This window comes from Bicyclus anynana, chromosome 14 (genome assembly GCF_947172395.1).
Source record: "Bicyclus anynana chromosome 14, ilBicAnyn1.1, whole genome shotgun sequence".
NCBI lineage: Eukaryota > Metazoa > Arthropoda > Insecta > Lepidoptera > Nymphalidae > Bicyclus > Bicyclus anynana.
Genome location: NC_069096.1, coordinates 7,436,720 through 7,451,674, shown reverse-complemented (window position 1 = coordinate 7,451,674; position 14,955 = coordinate 7,436,720). Strand labels below are relative to the sequence as shown.

General features: G+C 33.6%; 2 protein-coding genes and 1 long non-coding RNA gene across 4 annotated transcripts; 1 reads left to right on the top strand and 2 right to left on the bottom strand.

The window, feature by feature from the left end:
* Nucleotides 1-779: 779 nt before the first annotated feature.
* Nucleotides 780-5,016, bottom strand: LOC112044449 (protein lap1). Its single transcript, XM_024080304.2, has one exon. The coding sequence runs from the start codon at nucleotides 4,718-4,720 to the stop codon at nucleotides 1,985-1,987; it is 2,736 nt and encodes a 911-aa protein (XP_023936072.2). The 5' UTR covers nucleotides 4,721-5,016; the 3' UTR covers nucleotides 780-1,984.
* A 668-nt stretch (nucleotides 5,017-5,684) lies between these two features.
* LOC112044450 (spindle assembly abnormal protein 6 homolog) lies at nucleotides 5,685-14,185 on the top strand. 2 transcript variants are annotated; one of them, XM_024080305.2, is made up of 12 exons: nucleotides 5,685-5,886; nucleotides 5,963-6,126; nucleotides 6,894-7,050; nucleotides 7,912-8,097; nucleotides 8,350-8,507; nucleotides 8,759-8,918; nucleotides 9,259-9,327; nucleotides 9,955-10,098; nucleotides 10,399-10,606; nucleotides 11,376-11,559; nucleotides 13,088-13,191; nucleotides 13,953-14,185. In XM_024080305.2, exons 1-12 carry the CDS (start codon nucleotides 5,770-5,772, stop codon nucleotides 14,096-14,098), a joined length of 1,797 nt encoding a protein of 598 aa, XP_023936073.2. In that variant the 5' UTR covers nucleotides 5,685-5,769; the 3' UTR covers nucleotides 14,099-14,185. The 2 variants fall into 2 exon arrangements, with proteins under 2 accessions (XP_023936073.2, XP_052741365.1); XM_052885405.1 differs by lacking the exon at nucleotides 5,963-6,126 and having other exon boundaries at nucleotides 5,685-5,933.
* On the bottom strand, nucleotides 5,739-14,892 carry LOC128198725 (uncharacterized). Its single transcript, XR_008251442.1, has 2 exons — nucleotides 14,656-14,892; nucleotides 5,739-6,037 (listed from the first exon to the last, which is right to left on the bottom strand). It is a non-coding gene; the product is annotated as an uncharacterized LOC128198725 (long non-coding RNA).
* Between the last annotated feature and the right edge of the window lie 63 nt (nucleotides 14,893-14,955).

Sequence of the window (14,955 nt, the reverse complement as noted above, 5' to 3'; positions counted from 1 at the left end):
AAAAGTTACGGGCATGTGTATTTACACCTAGCTATGTACTTTAGTGCTACCTATTTTTAATACGTAATTATGAATGATGACACATGATATCTATCTAGTTATCTAGATCCTATAACCATTATTTACGTATAGCTATATTTATAATCACAAAAATCCATTTTATTATGACTCTGTGAACGTTATGAACATAAACAAACATGTTTATACACTGCGTCCGATCCATATCTGATAAAAACTCATTTCTGGGTGGGTATTTGAGGAAAGCTGAAAACATTTCCTGTAGCGAAAAGGTAAAGAGGTACACAGTAGTAGAGGTATAGAAGAGGTTCTATACCTGAGGGACCTGGCTGGCGGGTATAATTGTGGCCTTGTTTTTACAAAAAATATCTTTGAGACAATTTAAAATTTTTATACTTTTTCTAATGTTTAAAAAAATTATTGAGTTAGTCGGGTTTTTTGTTTTTATTTTTTGCTAAATATTTCGCAAGCACCTGGCAAAGATCCGACTCAATACTTAATTTGGCTTAAAATGTTTTTTTGTAATAAAATTGTCGGAACATCAAATTAAAACAATTTAGACACGAGATTAATTAAACATTTATAGTTTGATTATTTAAAGCGTAAAAAAATTCGCTCTTATTTTTATCAACAAAAATACAAAAGTTACATTTGCGCAAAAATACGAAATATATTTTTTTTAATTTAAAAACTGACGCACTGCATAAAAATTCTGAAATGGATTTAAATACTTTACTGTCCTACAATTAATAATATTTTAATAATAATGAACAGAATCTCCAAATTAGACTAAGAAAGTATATTACAGAAACTGTTTTTACAGATTTACAATTGTTACTAAAATCCAGAAATTATATTCGTGCTCCTAAACTCTTCTTATCTCATTCAGTAATAATTTTTAAAATTTATAGAATTTGTCAATAATTTTATTATGTTAACATTACATATACATATAAGTACATCTGGATTTCGACCCTCATTTAGCCCTTATAAATGCTTAATTTCTTAAATATAAGTTCAATAAATACTACTTAGATTTCTTCATTAATCTAAAAAAAATTGTAAATTATATTTAATGCAATAATAGTGACTCAATGTAGGCATAAAAAGTATATTGCAGAATACCACAAATTATAAAAAATATACAAAAATATTGAAATGTACATAAATATAAATACATACATAAAAAAATATTGAATAGGTACACAATAGAGTAGAGCAGAAAAAATATATATGTCTTAGTTTACTGCTGTTTGAAAAAAAATGTTTTTGATCCATATAGGAACTTCAGCACCCAAATCAAATTGAAAGTATAGAAGTAATAGAGAGCAATTATTAAGTATAATTATTCCAATGTAACAACACATCTATAATATAATAAGACTTGTAAGAACAATCTTAGAATTACTCATATCATCACACTCAAGAAAGAAAATAAAAAAATATTTGAATTTTTAATACATAGACATACTCTGTTTGATTCTTATAATTTATTTAATAATAATTGTCCAGAAAAATCATTTTTTGAAATTCTAATATATTATTATTTATTATTAAAACCTTTGTGTATTACCACACAATTTAATTAATTTATTTAAAAAATACTAATTTCAGTAAGAAGTTGAAAAATATTTCTGGACATTTATTAACAATATTCTTGAATATTTATAACAATACCTAAATGAGACAACATAGTTGTTACAAAACTGTACCTCACAGTACCTACAAGATTTTCTATTGCATCACATCATTTTTAATGCTTTCCATTATTTCCTTTTGTTAGCCCTTTGGATAACATCAACATGATCCAGTTTAGCACCTTAAAAATTATCTTAAAGTTCAACAGTATGATATCACATTAAAATTGCACATCCAGAAAACAGTTGCCAACAGGACAAATTATGTAAAAAAGTTAAGTAATAATATTAAACTGTTTCAAAAATCACATCTGTAATCCAATTTATCATTATCCCCCAGTACCATTAAAATATTGAGCATGTTTTGTATACGGAGCTGCAATGTGATAAGGAGGAGGTTGACTCCTCCTGTACATTGTCTCTGACCCACCACTGGGGCTATGTCTGTGACTTGCCACACTAGGAGCGTTTGACGAGGCTGGTATAGCATCATATATATCATACATGTTTTGACTAGGAATAGAAGGTATATGGGTAAAGCTGCCATCGTCTGATATCAAGGGTGTGTTTGTCATGCGATAAGGATTTGTTGCATTGGTGTGGCCAGTTGGGGAATACAGCTCTGGCGATTGTGAGGGTATATATGTTGGGCTAGCTGTTGATATTTCATAAAGGTTACAGTTAGGGGATGAAGTTTGATGAAGTGCACCAGTATAATGATGAGGAACCATATTAGCAGGAGCGTACATATTATTATAGTTACATAAATTTGGCATGGTGGTAGAACTAACAATTTGGCTTACTGTGCTCACTCTTGGGCTGGGAATATCTCGTGCGGCTTGAGGATGATAATTAAAAACGTCATACTTTCTTTGTGCATAAATTTTTTGTGCGCCACATGCATAATTTTCACTACCATATGTGTCTCCATGATATTTTGTATCAGCGTGGCATATCATTTCTTTTCTAGGATAAACAGGTTCAAATGGAGGTAAATTCTCTACTCTGCACCTAACAGAATAAGGACTTTCATTAAATTGGGGTGACAGTAGAGGTTCTTCAGAGGGGTGTCTTTCTTGAGAACTGACACTTAATCTCTGTATTTGGCAACTGTCCTCAGTGCAAGTATGGTAGCTGTGGTCATTTGTTGCTGGATAATTTTTATTTTCTAATGTGAGTCCCCTATAATTATTTGATGGCACAGAGTTGTTGGGTCTGGTATCTTGTCTCGGTGAATATCTTTCAGTCTGTTTAACTGTATAATGTGATGGTGCTAAACCACATGAATCCACGTTATCATTTTTGAACCCTTCTGTATCAGTATTATTGTCAACATAGAGAGCATGATCCACACTTTTATATGTTTTATCCTGTTCATAATTAAGGTCTAGAGGTTTATCGTAGGCATTCTCTGTCGGTAGATTATCATAAACTGATGCTGTCATAGAATCTTGCTGTACTCTGTCATTATCATTGCAAGTATTATTACTGTCCACTTTGTTATCTGAAGCAAATCTCTGTTGTAAAGTAGGAGTTATTTTTGCAGCTTTTATATGCACTGCATTCTGCATTGGTGGGGATACATCCTGTGTACCATCTTTGTGAATATTTCTTGCATGTTTTGCCATAGCCCTTAGTTCTTTTGGATATGGAGTAGGAGCTCTTCGTAACTGACCTGGTTTTTCTATAGTTTTTGTGGCAGGTTTCATGTCAACAAAACTGATGTGACGTGGGGCACTTGGTGCTTCTGTGTTGTCTGGCTTTACGTTATCTGAAGTAATCTCGATGGGAGTCAAAGGCACTTGGGGAAAGAGAAAACAAGTGAGAACTTGTTCATAAGTATTAGGATCTACTTCAGAATGCATAGGCACTAAAGGTTTACTTTGATTTTCAGACAGCCAGAGGGCAACTAGATTGTCACAATTCAATAATGACTGCGGAAGAAAACTCAGGGAGTTTCTCACCAGGTTCAAAACTCTTAAAGAGGTCAAATGGCCAATCTCTGGAGGGACTTTTGTCAGCTTGTTAGCACGAAGTGACAGCACAGATAGTTTGGAACAACTACCAATTTCCGGTGGGATCACTCTTAACAAATTTTCATCAACATTAAAATATTTCAGTTTCCTCAACAGGCCGATTGAAGATGGTATTTTATCTATGTAGTTACACATCAACATTAATTCTTCCAGATTTTTCAATTGTCCTATACTATCTGGTATTGAATACAACCTATTATTATCCAATTTGAGAGCTGTCAGATTGCTCAGTTGACCAATGCTGTCTGGAAGCTGTGTTAGACTATTAATGGACAAAGTGATGTCTTCCAATTGAGTGCAATAACCAATTTCTGGAGCTAGCTCCTCTATCATATTATTACTAGCTTCTAAATGTATTAGGTTTTCTAAAGGCTTTATTACTGCGGGGATACTAGTGAAACTGTTGCTGTCAATCCACAATTCTTTTAACTTTAGAAATCTTCCAATGACTTCAGGAAACTGTTGGAATTCATTTTGTCCAATATCTAACCTCAGGAGCTCAGTGGATCGAGACAGAGACTTAGGTAGAATCATTAAATAGTTATCTCTCAACTCGAGAATATGTAAATTGGCTAATCGACCAAAGTTTCCAGGAAGATACTCTAAGTATGTGTCATTCAGATATAAATCTTGTAGAGCAATGAGGTTGGTGATCGTTTCGGGCAATTTTTCTAATGGATTCACACTAAGATCTAAGAAAATTAAATTCTTTAGTGATTTCATGTTATCTGGTATGGATGCTAGGGTGTTTCTACTGATGTTCAAATGCTGCAGATTGACCAATGATGATATGGCCGATGGGATCGCCTGGAGCTCGTTGTCACTCAGATCTAAGTATTTTAAACCATGGCACATGAATAGCTGCCGGGGCAGCTCCGTGATACGATTGCTCTGGCATAGTAGAGTTTCAAGAGTTCTCTCGTACACGAACACGTCCGTTGGAACATCCGTTAACGAATGATGAGAATAATCTAGCTCCACTATGTCTTCCACACCGGGTCTCACACAGCACAGAAAATCGAATGGCATTTTGGAGCTCTATCACTTTTGGCCGAACGACAAACACTGAATAGCTACGTAAAACACACACATCAGGCATCTTTTATTGTTACTGAAGTTAACATCATTGTACTTTTTTAATGTCTTTCAGACTTTATTTCATGTATTACGTATATGGATTTTTTTTTAATAACAAATACACTACAATCTACGGAATGAATCACGTAAATTCATAACTGATTCACGTGTGACGTCAGAGTCAGACCCATTTTGACATTATTTTGACACCTACTTCCCCTCCCAATCTCCCAACCAAAAAGAACACCGTCTGTCTACCAATGAAAAAATAAACACATTTGGGCTCAGACTAAATACATGTGGTCTTTTATCGCAACAAAATTCATCAACAAAAATGCCATGTTAATTTTTGGGGGGACGAGGTAAACTCACACATCATTTATTTATTTATTCATTTATAAAAAAGGTTATCAACTCACTCATTTTTAAGTATGTCTCAGATAATAATTCTCTTTTTGTTTGTTATTTTTTTTTTTTAATATTGTATATAATAATAACCAGCGCACAGTAAAACCAACTGTGCTTATTGTTGCATCATGGTTAGGCTTAACTTAAATATGTATTATTACGGAGACACTTTTCCACGACGAAAACGATTACAACTATGAAACATCGATTCTTTAAAGCGTTAGATCATTGATCTTATACTTTGACATAGAATATAATGTAGCGAGGCAGGTCCCTATATATTTAGTCTGATCATTCTGGTATATGTTTCTGTAATTTTATCTGGTGTTTGAAATTAGTCTTTTTGTTTTTTTTCTGTGGAGTGGTTCTGTGATTTAGTCTAGTCAGAAAATGTTATCAATCTGTGGCATAGAATTAACAATCTGTGGTATCATATAAATCTGTGATGTGATCTGTGGGCTTCAAATTTCAAAGTTCATTTTGACGTTTGTGATTCATTTGTGGTCTGTGTTTGTGATTTCAAATTCAAAACAAACAATTTATGTAAAAGTTTTTATTATTATAGTATAGATTATTCTACTTAACAAGTTAAAATGGTTTTTAAAACGTTCCACAAAGGGAAATATTTCATAACATTCAAGAGAGGTTTTGAAGAATCAAAAAAAGATTTAACTTTAGCAGTGGACAAACTTTATGAAAACGATAGTTTGGTTCGATTACATTTTATTAGTGAATTTGTATACAAGCTTCATAGAACGTAAGTTACTATAAAATGCTAATTTCCAGCGGATAACTCTCGCAGACGATGACGACCCAACATTCTTATGTAGAATTAATTTGACGCGATGCGACTATGAAGATCTGAAAAAACAACAAGGACTTCTTATTGACTTCGACAACTTTCCTTCTCAAGTTGTGAGACTGCTGCAGCAGTGCGCCTCGAATAATATGTAAGATAGCAGACTTTTTTTAATATATATGCAATTAACCTGAACTCTAAAGAGATCTATATAATGTAATGTTCTTAAGTAAGCTTCATAGCACAGCGTAGGCGGGTACATAGGCGGTTAGGCGTTCTGACCGCCTGCAATCTGTGCGGTAGTTCCTTGCACAAACTGCTGAACCCACAATTTCACTTATTATCTATCTGCAAGGGTCCTAAAAGTCTACTAAGCTCTGACCACAAGAATGGCAGTAAGAATGAGAAAGTAAAAGAATGTCTCACTAGAATTGGAGTTTTGGATCTCTGATGAAAATAGGCCAGAATTTCAGCCAAATGTGTTTAGTAAGTTTCACTTGAAAGAATAAACTCCCATCTTCATCAAAAGTTCCTCACTAGAATTGCAGCAAGTTCTTCATTAGAACAGGTATCCAAAGCTGCTCTAGTATGATCTTACTAAGTTTGGCTAGAGCTATGCAGGGATAACAACACAAGCAGAGGAGCGGAGTGTTAGTTAACTGTCTAGTACATCCTTATCCATCCTACATATCAAAGCTTTTGTCTCTACCACATGATGGACCCGGCACCCGCTCTATAAATCCATGGAATGCTAAGAATTCATCTCATATTAGTAGTGATAGTAAGACAGTGCTATCACACTGTAGAATTAGTGCAAAAAATGACACTGATAACTCTAAAAAAAATAAAAAATTAAATATTTAATAGAAAGATAATTTAAATATTTTAGATATTATAAACTTTGATATCTTTTTTCAGGTTTTTGATTGTACAACAAATAAATCCAATACAGTACAACTTTGAAGTAGTAGAACACAATGAATTCAGACGTCTCATCCACTTATCCTTAAAAACTGGACCAGCTTGTGACAGTGACGTCAAACAGCACATGGCAGAAACTATTGGAGAATTAAAAGTAAAATTTCACTAAAAAACCAACCTTTGTTATTTATGTATGATAATCTACAACAGTTTATCTGTGCGCTTTTTGGTGCGGGGTCGCTATTCCAGCCATTCTTGGGACCCCAATGTCCATCGGCTGTTCAAACTATGTGGCCTGCCCATTGCCACTTCAGCTTTACAACTCACTGAGCTATGTCAGTGACTTTAGTTCGTCTGCGGATCTCCTCATTCCTGATTTGATCACACAGAGAAACTCCAAGCAAGCTCGCTCCATCGCCGTGTAAAGCACAGTGTTGGTCGACCCCCCACCAGGTGGACTGACAACATCAAGCAAGTCGCAGGAATTTTCTGGATACAGTCTGCTCCTGATCGTGATGTTTGGAAGTCCCTATAAAATGCCTGATATGATGGTGCTGATGATCTATCACTCTGTCATGTAACAAATCCAGAACCATTGAGCTTTTCTGGTGTTATAAATGGCGAAAATAATGTGACTTTGTTTTATACACATACTTTAAAGATGTTTCTGTAGATATTTGATAATTTTCTAATTGCTAATGCAGTAGAGTGCCCAATTAGGGCTTAGTGATCTGTTACATGTGCATTATGTCTTGGAGCTTGATGATTAACAAATATACCTAACAATTATTAAGTTTCTCTATTGATGGAACCAGCTAATTACTAATAATAGAACTCAGACTGATGAAAATCTATGACTTTAATAAATAATTCCAATTTCTAATTGTGATTGAAAACTACATACAATTCATTTGTACTGTAATTACAGTGTACATATAATTTACACCATTAGGTTAAAGTCTAATCAATCAGCTACCTTTTCTTAAAATATATCTGACATTTATTAATATTTTAGAAATCACTGGCAGCTCTAAAGAGTTCAGCATCTAGCAATGAAATGATGTGGCATGATAAATGTCTAAAGATGGAAGCAAAGATTCATGACCTGACACTTACTGTGTCTAAAATGGAAGAAGATAAACTAAGACATGAGAAGGAATTTCAAGATGCTTTAAAGATGGAAAAAGATCGTCTTGCACAGGTATTAAAAAATAAGTTGAAGGCTCCTATGATTATTTTATACTATTTATGTTACGTTTACATGCCTACAAAAAGTTATCAGAGAATGTACAGAGAAGTGTTTGACAGTTGACGCTAGTTGAATCTAATTCATGTTCAAATTAACACCACTTGATATAAACATTCATGACAATCATTAATAATAAAACTAACTTAACTATGTGTGAAGTTCAACCATAATTAAAGTTAACTTGTATCTAATTTAAATTTACAGGAAAAATTACAATTACAAAGAAGTGCAGAAATAAACACTAACAACCTGCTTGCAGTATCTCAGGATAATTTAACCAAAAAAGAGAAAGAGATTCAGGAGTTAACACAGAATATAAAGCAGCATAAAGATAGTATTACACAGTTGGAGTACCAGATTAGGTAACTTTATTATGCTTTTTAACAATATTTTTTTTTTAAAAAGAATATTTGCCACATCCAAAAAATGACCAATATTCCCATTCTGATCCAACTAGTCGGGAAAGACTGTATTAGGAGTGGGTACGACAATAGACCAACAGGCTAGGGATCGAACCACCACCTGAGAAACAACATTTATAAATAAATATTAGTTTTGATTACCCGTTTCACTGAATTATAGTTTGTCTTAAAGCATTTATTTCTGTTTTTAGTGATAAAACTCAGAGAACGATTTTTTTAGAAAAGGAAGTGCAGAAGACCCATATAGAGGTTGCAACATTAAAAGCTAAGAATGCAACTCTAGAAAAAGATATCTTAGAGAAGGAAAAGCTAATTAACCAAGTCAATTCAAAATGTGCATATTTAGAAAAGGTAATTAGTTTTTAATTAATTATGGATATGTGTAATAACACTGATGATGCCTTCGACTTGAAAATTATTGTCATTCCCAGCTTTATTTCTCGAATTTATATATCCTACTTAAATATATACCTAATAATTATAATTTAAAAAAAAATACCAGAAACTTTATACTAACACACTTAACACTGGCCATAATGAAAATCCGCACGTTACTAACTTCAAATTTCATTGTAAAAATACTTTATTAATACATTCAAATGAACTAAGTATTATACAGGCTAAGTTCATTTCTAATAACAATAAGTATGTTAAGTTAAGTTAATGTTTGTTAAATTTATTTTAATTTTAGGCAGTTAAGGACAGTTTAGAAAACATCGAGAAATTAAATGAAACCATACAGACTCAGAAAATGGAAAAGGTTTGTTGTATTTACATTCTTATTGAATTTTTTTATATTTATTGAGAAAATCAACTTTTAAAATAAGTTTATTTTCGTGTGATTTGGTGGTAATTCCTATATAAATAAATGCAAGCTTATAAAAATAAATGTAAGCTATCAAAAATAATATCAGGTTAATATGGTCGTCAGAAATAGTGCTACATATTGCTATATGAAAATTTTATTGATAACTATGTCATTTAACCATGATAAACAATGAATGATGCTACCCAGTCATCATTAGTTAGCGGTAATATTTTAGAATATAGCATAAGGATTTAAATGAAAAAAAACATTAAAATCCATTCACTGCAACTGGGTTCCTTGGTATAAATATAAACGCCCACTGACTCCTATAAACAAATTTAAGAAAATAAATATGGTTTAATATTAGCAAATATTATTTAAATTAATTTATAGACTCAATAGATTAACGGTAAGAGCGGTCGGACTCATCACCGTCGATCCCCGCCCCGATGGTCTATTGTCGTTCCCACTCCTAACACAGTCTTTCCCCACTAACTGGGAATATTAGTCATATTCAAAAAGATATAGCAAATATTCTTAAAAAAAAAAAATAATTTGCAATAAAATGTCATCTTTCAGGCTAGTCTTGAAAGACGTTTGACTTTAAGTGAATCTCTGGTGCACAAAAACACTGAAACAGCCAACTCTACTGGTGAACAACTGCTGAAGGCAAACCAAATAATTACCAAACAAAACAGTGAGCTCATTGAAATGAAAGAGAAGGTTTGTATTCTTTATTAATTTATCTTTTTAACTCGACAACCCTCATTGGAGCAACATGGTGGGTCTATAACCCTATCTCCTATACCTGACCTGCCCCTGTGGCACGTCGATTCTCTTTCTACAATCGCAAACGCTTCGAAAACTAGAAAAATGAATGGGAATGATAGGTCTTGATCACGTGACCTTTCGATAGCAAATGTCGTGTCGATCGTAGAAAGAGAATCGTCATGCCACTTGGCTACAGGGGCTGTACTTGGCCGTTCAAATATACTGATAATGATGATGAAAAAATTTTTATAGTTGTTATGCAGAACCGCAATAGCATTGGAGCAAGAGAAAGTCATCGAGCGAAACACTAAAGAAATAGATGACCTGAAGTCTCAAATAGAGGTGACAATAGACTCTATGGATAAACTTAGAAGCGAACTTGAGTCTCTTAAGGAGAAATATGTAACTAACGAACAAGCGCTCAAAGATCGTGATGAAACTATTAAGAATAATAATATGGGTGAGTACATTTCTTTTTTGGCATTCTAGGATTCTAAGATTAGGAAGTTCATAATCAGAGAAAAGACTTTATTCCGAGTGTCAAGTGAGCAGAAAAAAATATTTTTATCTTAAAATAACATAAAATATAGGGCTTAAAACCTAAAATAAAAAAAAAAATTTAAAACCCGCATTTTTTTTTAATTAATTATATAAAATGTAATTTTATTCATTAGCTGACAACATTAAATAAGAAGTTTTATCATGGCAACATGCTCGTAACTCACACCCTGACAGATTGTCAGTGATCTTCGCGTAGTCGCATTCGTTTAAGGCGTTTTAAGGCAATGTAAGGAATTGTTTTGTTTTATGCTTCTCTGTCTACGATTTAATGTTCCTTTTTAACTTGTGTCATATTGACATTTGACAATATTACATGACATTGACAGCTTACACCGGGTATTAATTCAATTCCACTTATTTTTATTGGCTGTTTTGAACACTTTTACTGTATTGTCTATGTTTAATATGTAGACAAAGGAGCGAAACAAAAAAAAGTCAAATCAATGCGGGGTCAAAAATACTGATAATTATTTTCTAAACAGAAATTTGTATCTTCTATCCGTAAAAAATACTATCTACCTGCTTATAAATTATAAATAATAATAGAGGCCCATTTTGGGACAACCTTTTTGACACTAACCCGATAAATTGTCATCGTTTTGAGGGTTTATTTGGGGTTGAGAAACGTTGTATGAAATTCTATAATAATTAATATTATTTTTGTTTAGTTATCCAATGGCTTCATAAAAAGGTGGATGAAAATGGATTCACCAATGGTTATGCAAGAAACACATCCAAAACAGATGTCCAATCGGCAGCAAGTTCGACACCTTACTTCATGGGGAAACGTGTGCAAAATGATTCATCACAAGAAACTGATGAGACTATCAACTTTTATGCCACTTCAAAACTGTATGTTGAAAATTTCCTCCAGTATAGTACGGGAGCACGAGATGCTAAATTTGCAGTTACTCGAGCGTGATGGGGACCGATTGCATTTGGTAGATTAAATTATAGGAAGAAATAATGGTTTTTTCTTTTTTCGTTTTTAGCAGTGGAAAAAAATCTACAGATGTTAAAAGCGATTTTTATTACTTTAGCTTATTAAAATTGTCAGAAAATTTTAGCAAATAAATAGGAGGTTATTTCGTACAAAATAAGTAAAAAATTAATCACGCTCATAACTCTAGAACTAAAATATAAGGGTTTTATTTTGTAACTTTGAAAACCCTCCCATTCCATTACGTTACGCTCAAATCGTCAGATTTACGAAATGTGCAGTTTTTAGCTATCTACTCACCTACCTTATCTTAATCTGCTGGTTGAGTATTTCTGAAGTTAGTTTTTTTTGCTTGCCCTAAACGTACCCATCAATATTAAGGGCTAATACTTGGTGGATGTACTCAACAACGTGCAAGGTATAGTTCCTTATATTTATCTGCCGCGCTCGAGTAACTGCAAAAATCTCCTCTTCGGCTCCTATACTATAATCTTGAAATCAGCTTGAAGTATAGTGCGATACAAAAGAGTAGAAAATAAATAAGGGCGTTGTAGTCCTACCATTCATAGGGTAACCCTATGTTGTGTCACCCACTTGGGACTGTAACTACTTTGATACTTGATAATAATTGATATTATGTTCTACATAATTTTATGTTCTTAATTTTATTGATGATGAACGAAATGAAAGATGATCTGATGAAAATAATATTAATATCTGCTAATGATATAAATGATATTTGGATAATTTATGATGAAAATAATATTTGGAAAAAACTACCTAGTCCTGAAGTTAAAAGCAGCGCGTAGCGCAGAGGATGCGCGGTGGATTTACAAAACGGAGGTCCTGGGTTGGATCCTCGGCTGGGCCGATTGAGATTTTTTAGTTGGTCCAGGTCTGGTTGGTTGGAGGCTTCGGCCGTGGCTAGTTACCACCCTACCGGCAAAGACGTACGGCCAAGCGATTTAGCGTTCCGGTACGATGTCGTGTAGAAACCGAAAAGGTGTGTGGATTTTTATCCTCCTCCTAGCAAGTTAACCCGCTTCATCATTGACTGCATCATCACTTACCATCAGATGAGATTGTAGTCAAGGGCTAACTTGTAAAGAATAAAAAAAATGCCAGTAAATGTGGTATTGCCACACAGCAAATTTCAGTTCCATTTTTATTAACTTGAATCATGAATTAAATAGCATTGCTTTTATTTGGCTTAAAAGCCATTATATAAATACAAAAAAGCTGTAAAATATATTTATAGATAATGTGACTGCGAACATAATTATTTATCTTTAATCAAATAAAAAAAAATCTTATTCTCTCTATGTCTCTTTCACTCCGAATCTTTCAAACTCTTATCGCTCCCATTCTATTCAATCAGTTTTCTAAAGTGCACTCAATTTTTGAAACATAATTATGTATAGTTCTTATTTTTGCTTACAGATCAAGTATAGAGGAAAGCCCGCAACCGTTGACCTCTGCTAAAAATGGATTAGATCCCAAGTACCTCAAACCAGCGTCTGAAGACAACCAGACACGCAGAAAAGGTACATTGGACCTATCGAAAATTTTGTTATTAAGTTTGCTGAGGAAATCAGAAATTCCCAGGAAATTCCTGTGGTTGGAAAGTTTGTGGGCACAAAAGGCCTTTGAAAAAAGGGTATTAAAATCGTTTTTTTATGTGTGTTATGAGTTGGTTCTGAAACTACTGGACTGATTTTAGAAATTCTTACACCTGTGGAAATCTTATCATAAACAATATCAGAGATTATCCCAATTTTCCTCGCGAGAATTGGAACAACATGGATGATAGGCGGGGGTTCTTTCTATTATACATAGATAGTCTGATCCACATGTGCTCTTTGACACAAACATAAGTTCTCCGTCTCCTATAAAATGGTTGAGGTATAATTCGATTCAGAATTGAATGTAAATAGTTTTGAAAAAAATGAAGGCCCGCTCGCAAAAATTGCAGAGGTTATATAAACAATTAACTAAAAATAAAAAAGGGGGTCAGTTTATGACTAACTCAAAAAAAATTTAAGATATTTTCAATTTGACAAAAGATTCAAAAAGAACAGAAATTTCTTTTCATAACCTTTCTGTAACCTTTAGAAGTCTGGACAAATACTTATTTAACTAAATATTGCGCTGAAAATGGGGTTCCGCCAGCCGTTGAAACTCGGGCATGTCGCCGCCATTTTTATAGAAGACTGAGAACTTTTTTGTACTAGAGAGCACATGTGGATCAGAGTATGAAATGATATTTGCTTCAAAGTGTCTGTATTTATACTTTGTTCTATTACAGACGGGCTGAGGTCTTCATCTTCAAATACACAAAACAAGGGCAAAGAAAACAAGGTGACTGATTTGCCGAAAGTTGATTATAGAGAAAAGAAATCCTCAAGACCAAATACATACCGCGCTACGCCAGTTTCGGCATATTTTCCGTGAATTTATTTTGTGAACAACCATTTGATTGTTTATATGTACCTAACCTATCTAATTTAAATAATGTCTGTAAATAAAAGTTGACTCGTTTATTTTTGTTTATTTTAAAATTCCAGTTCCTCTGCAGCGGTAACGTGTGATCAACGTGCGAGATAATCTCGTAAAGAGAAATCGACAAATTTCAACCAATGACGAGAAGCTATCGGAAATAACTATCTTTCATTGCATTGGGACGAAAGAGCTGGGACTAGGACTCTGCCGCCATTGGACGATATTTTGTCTATAGTGAACAGGCCTATGCTACGCAGCACTACAAAGCTCTATACTAGATAGCGACAAAATGTTTTCACTAGTGAGGTGAAAAGTGTCACACTCGCACGAGAGCTAGTGATTAATAAATTGTTATTTATTACTAGCTAGATGTGCATCCCGGTTTCCCCCGCGTAGACCTTAGTCCTGTAAGTATCTAAGGATATAAGGCACCTACACCATTACACTTTATGCTGTAAGCAGCGAATAGTGTAGTTAAAAATACTTGGTCAGTGATAAAATACGCTTACGTTGGGAGGAAACCTGCAAGCTATCACGATTCTAGTTCTAACTCCATAGTTGCGTAACGTATTTAGATAGGAGTAGGTAGACCATCTTGCAGCTTTTAAATAGACACGACGGTCTGGCACACACATCACATTTAAATGCCCAAATGCTTTTTATTTTTCGCAATTCAACTATCAGTCTATCTGCATCTATAATTATCTATGCTATTAGGTCATAAGATTTGAATCTACAACACCGTCTGATATTCTGTAGTTAAAAAATCATATCGGATTATCTTATCTGTTTCTGTCATTGTCAATGTC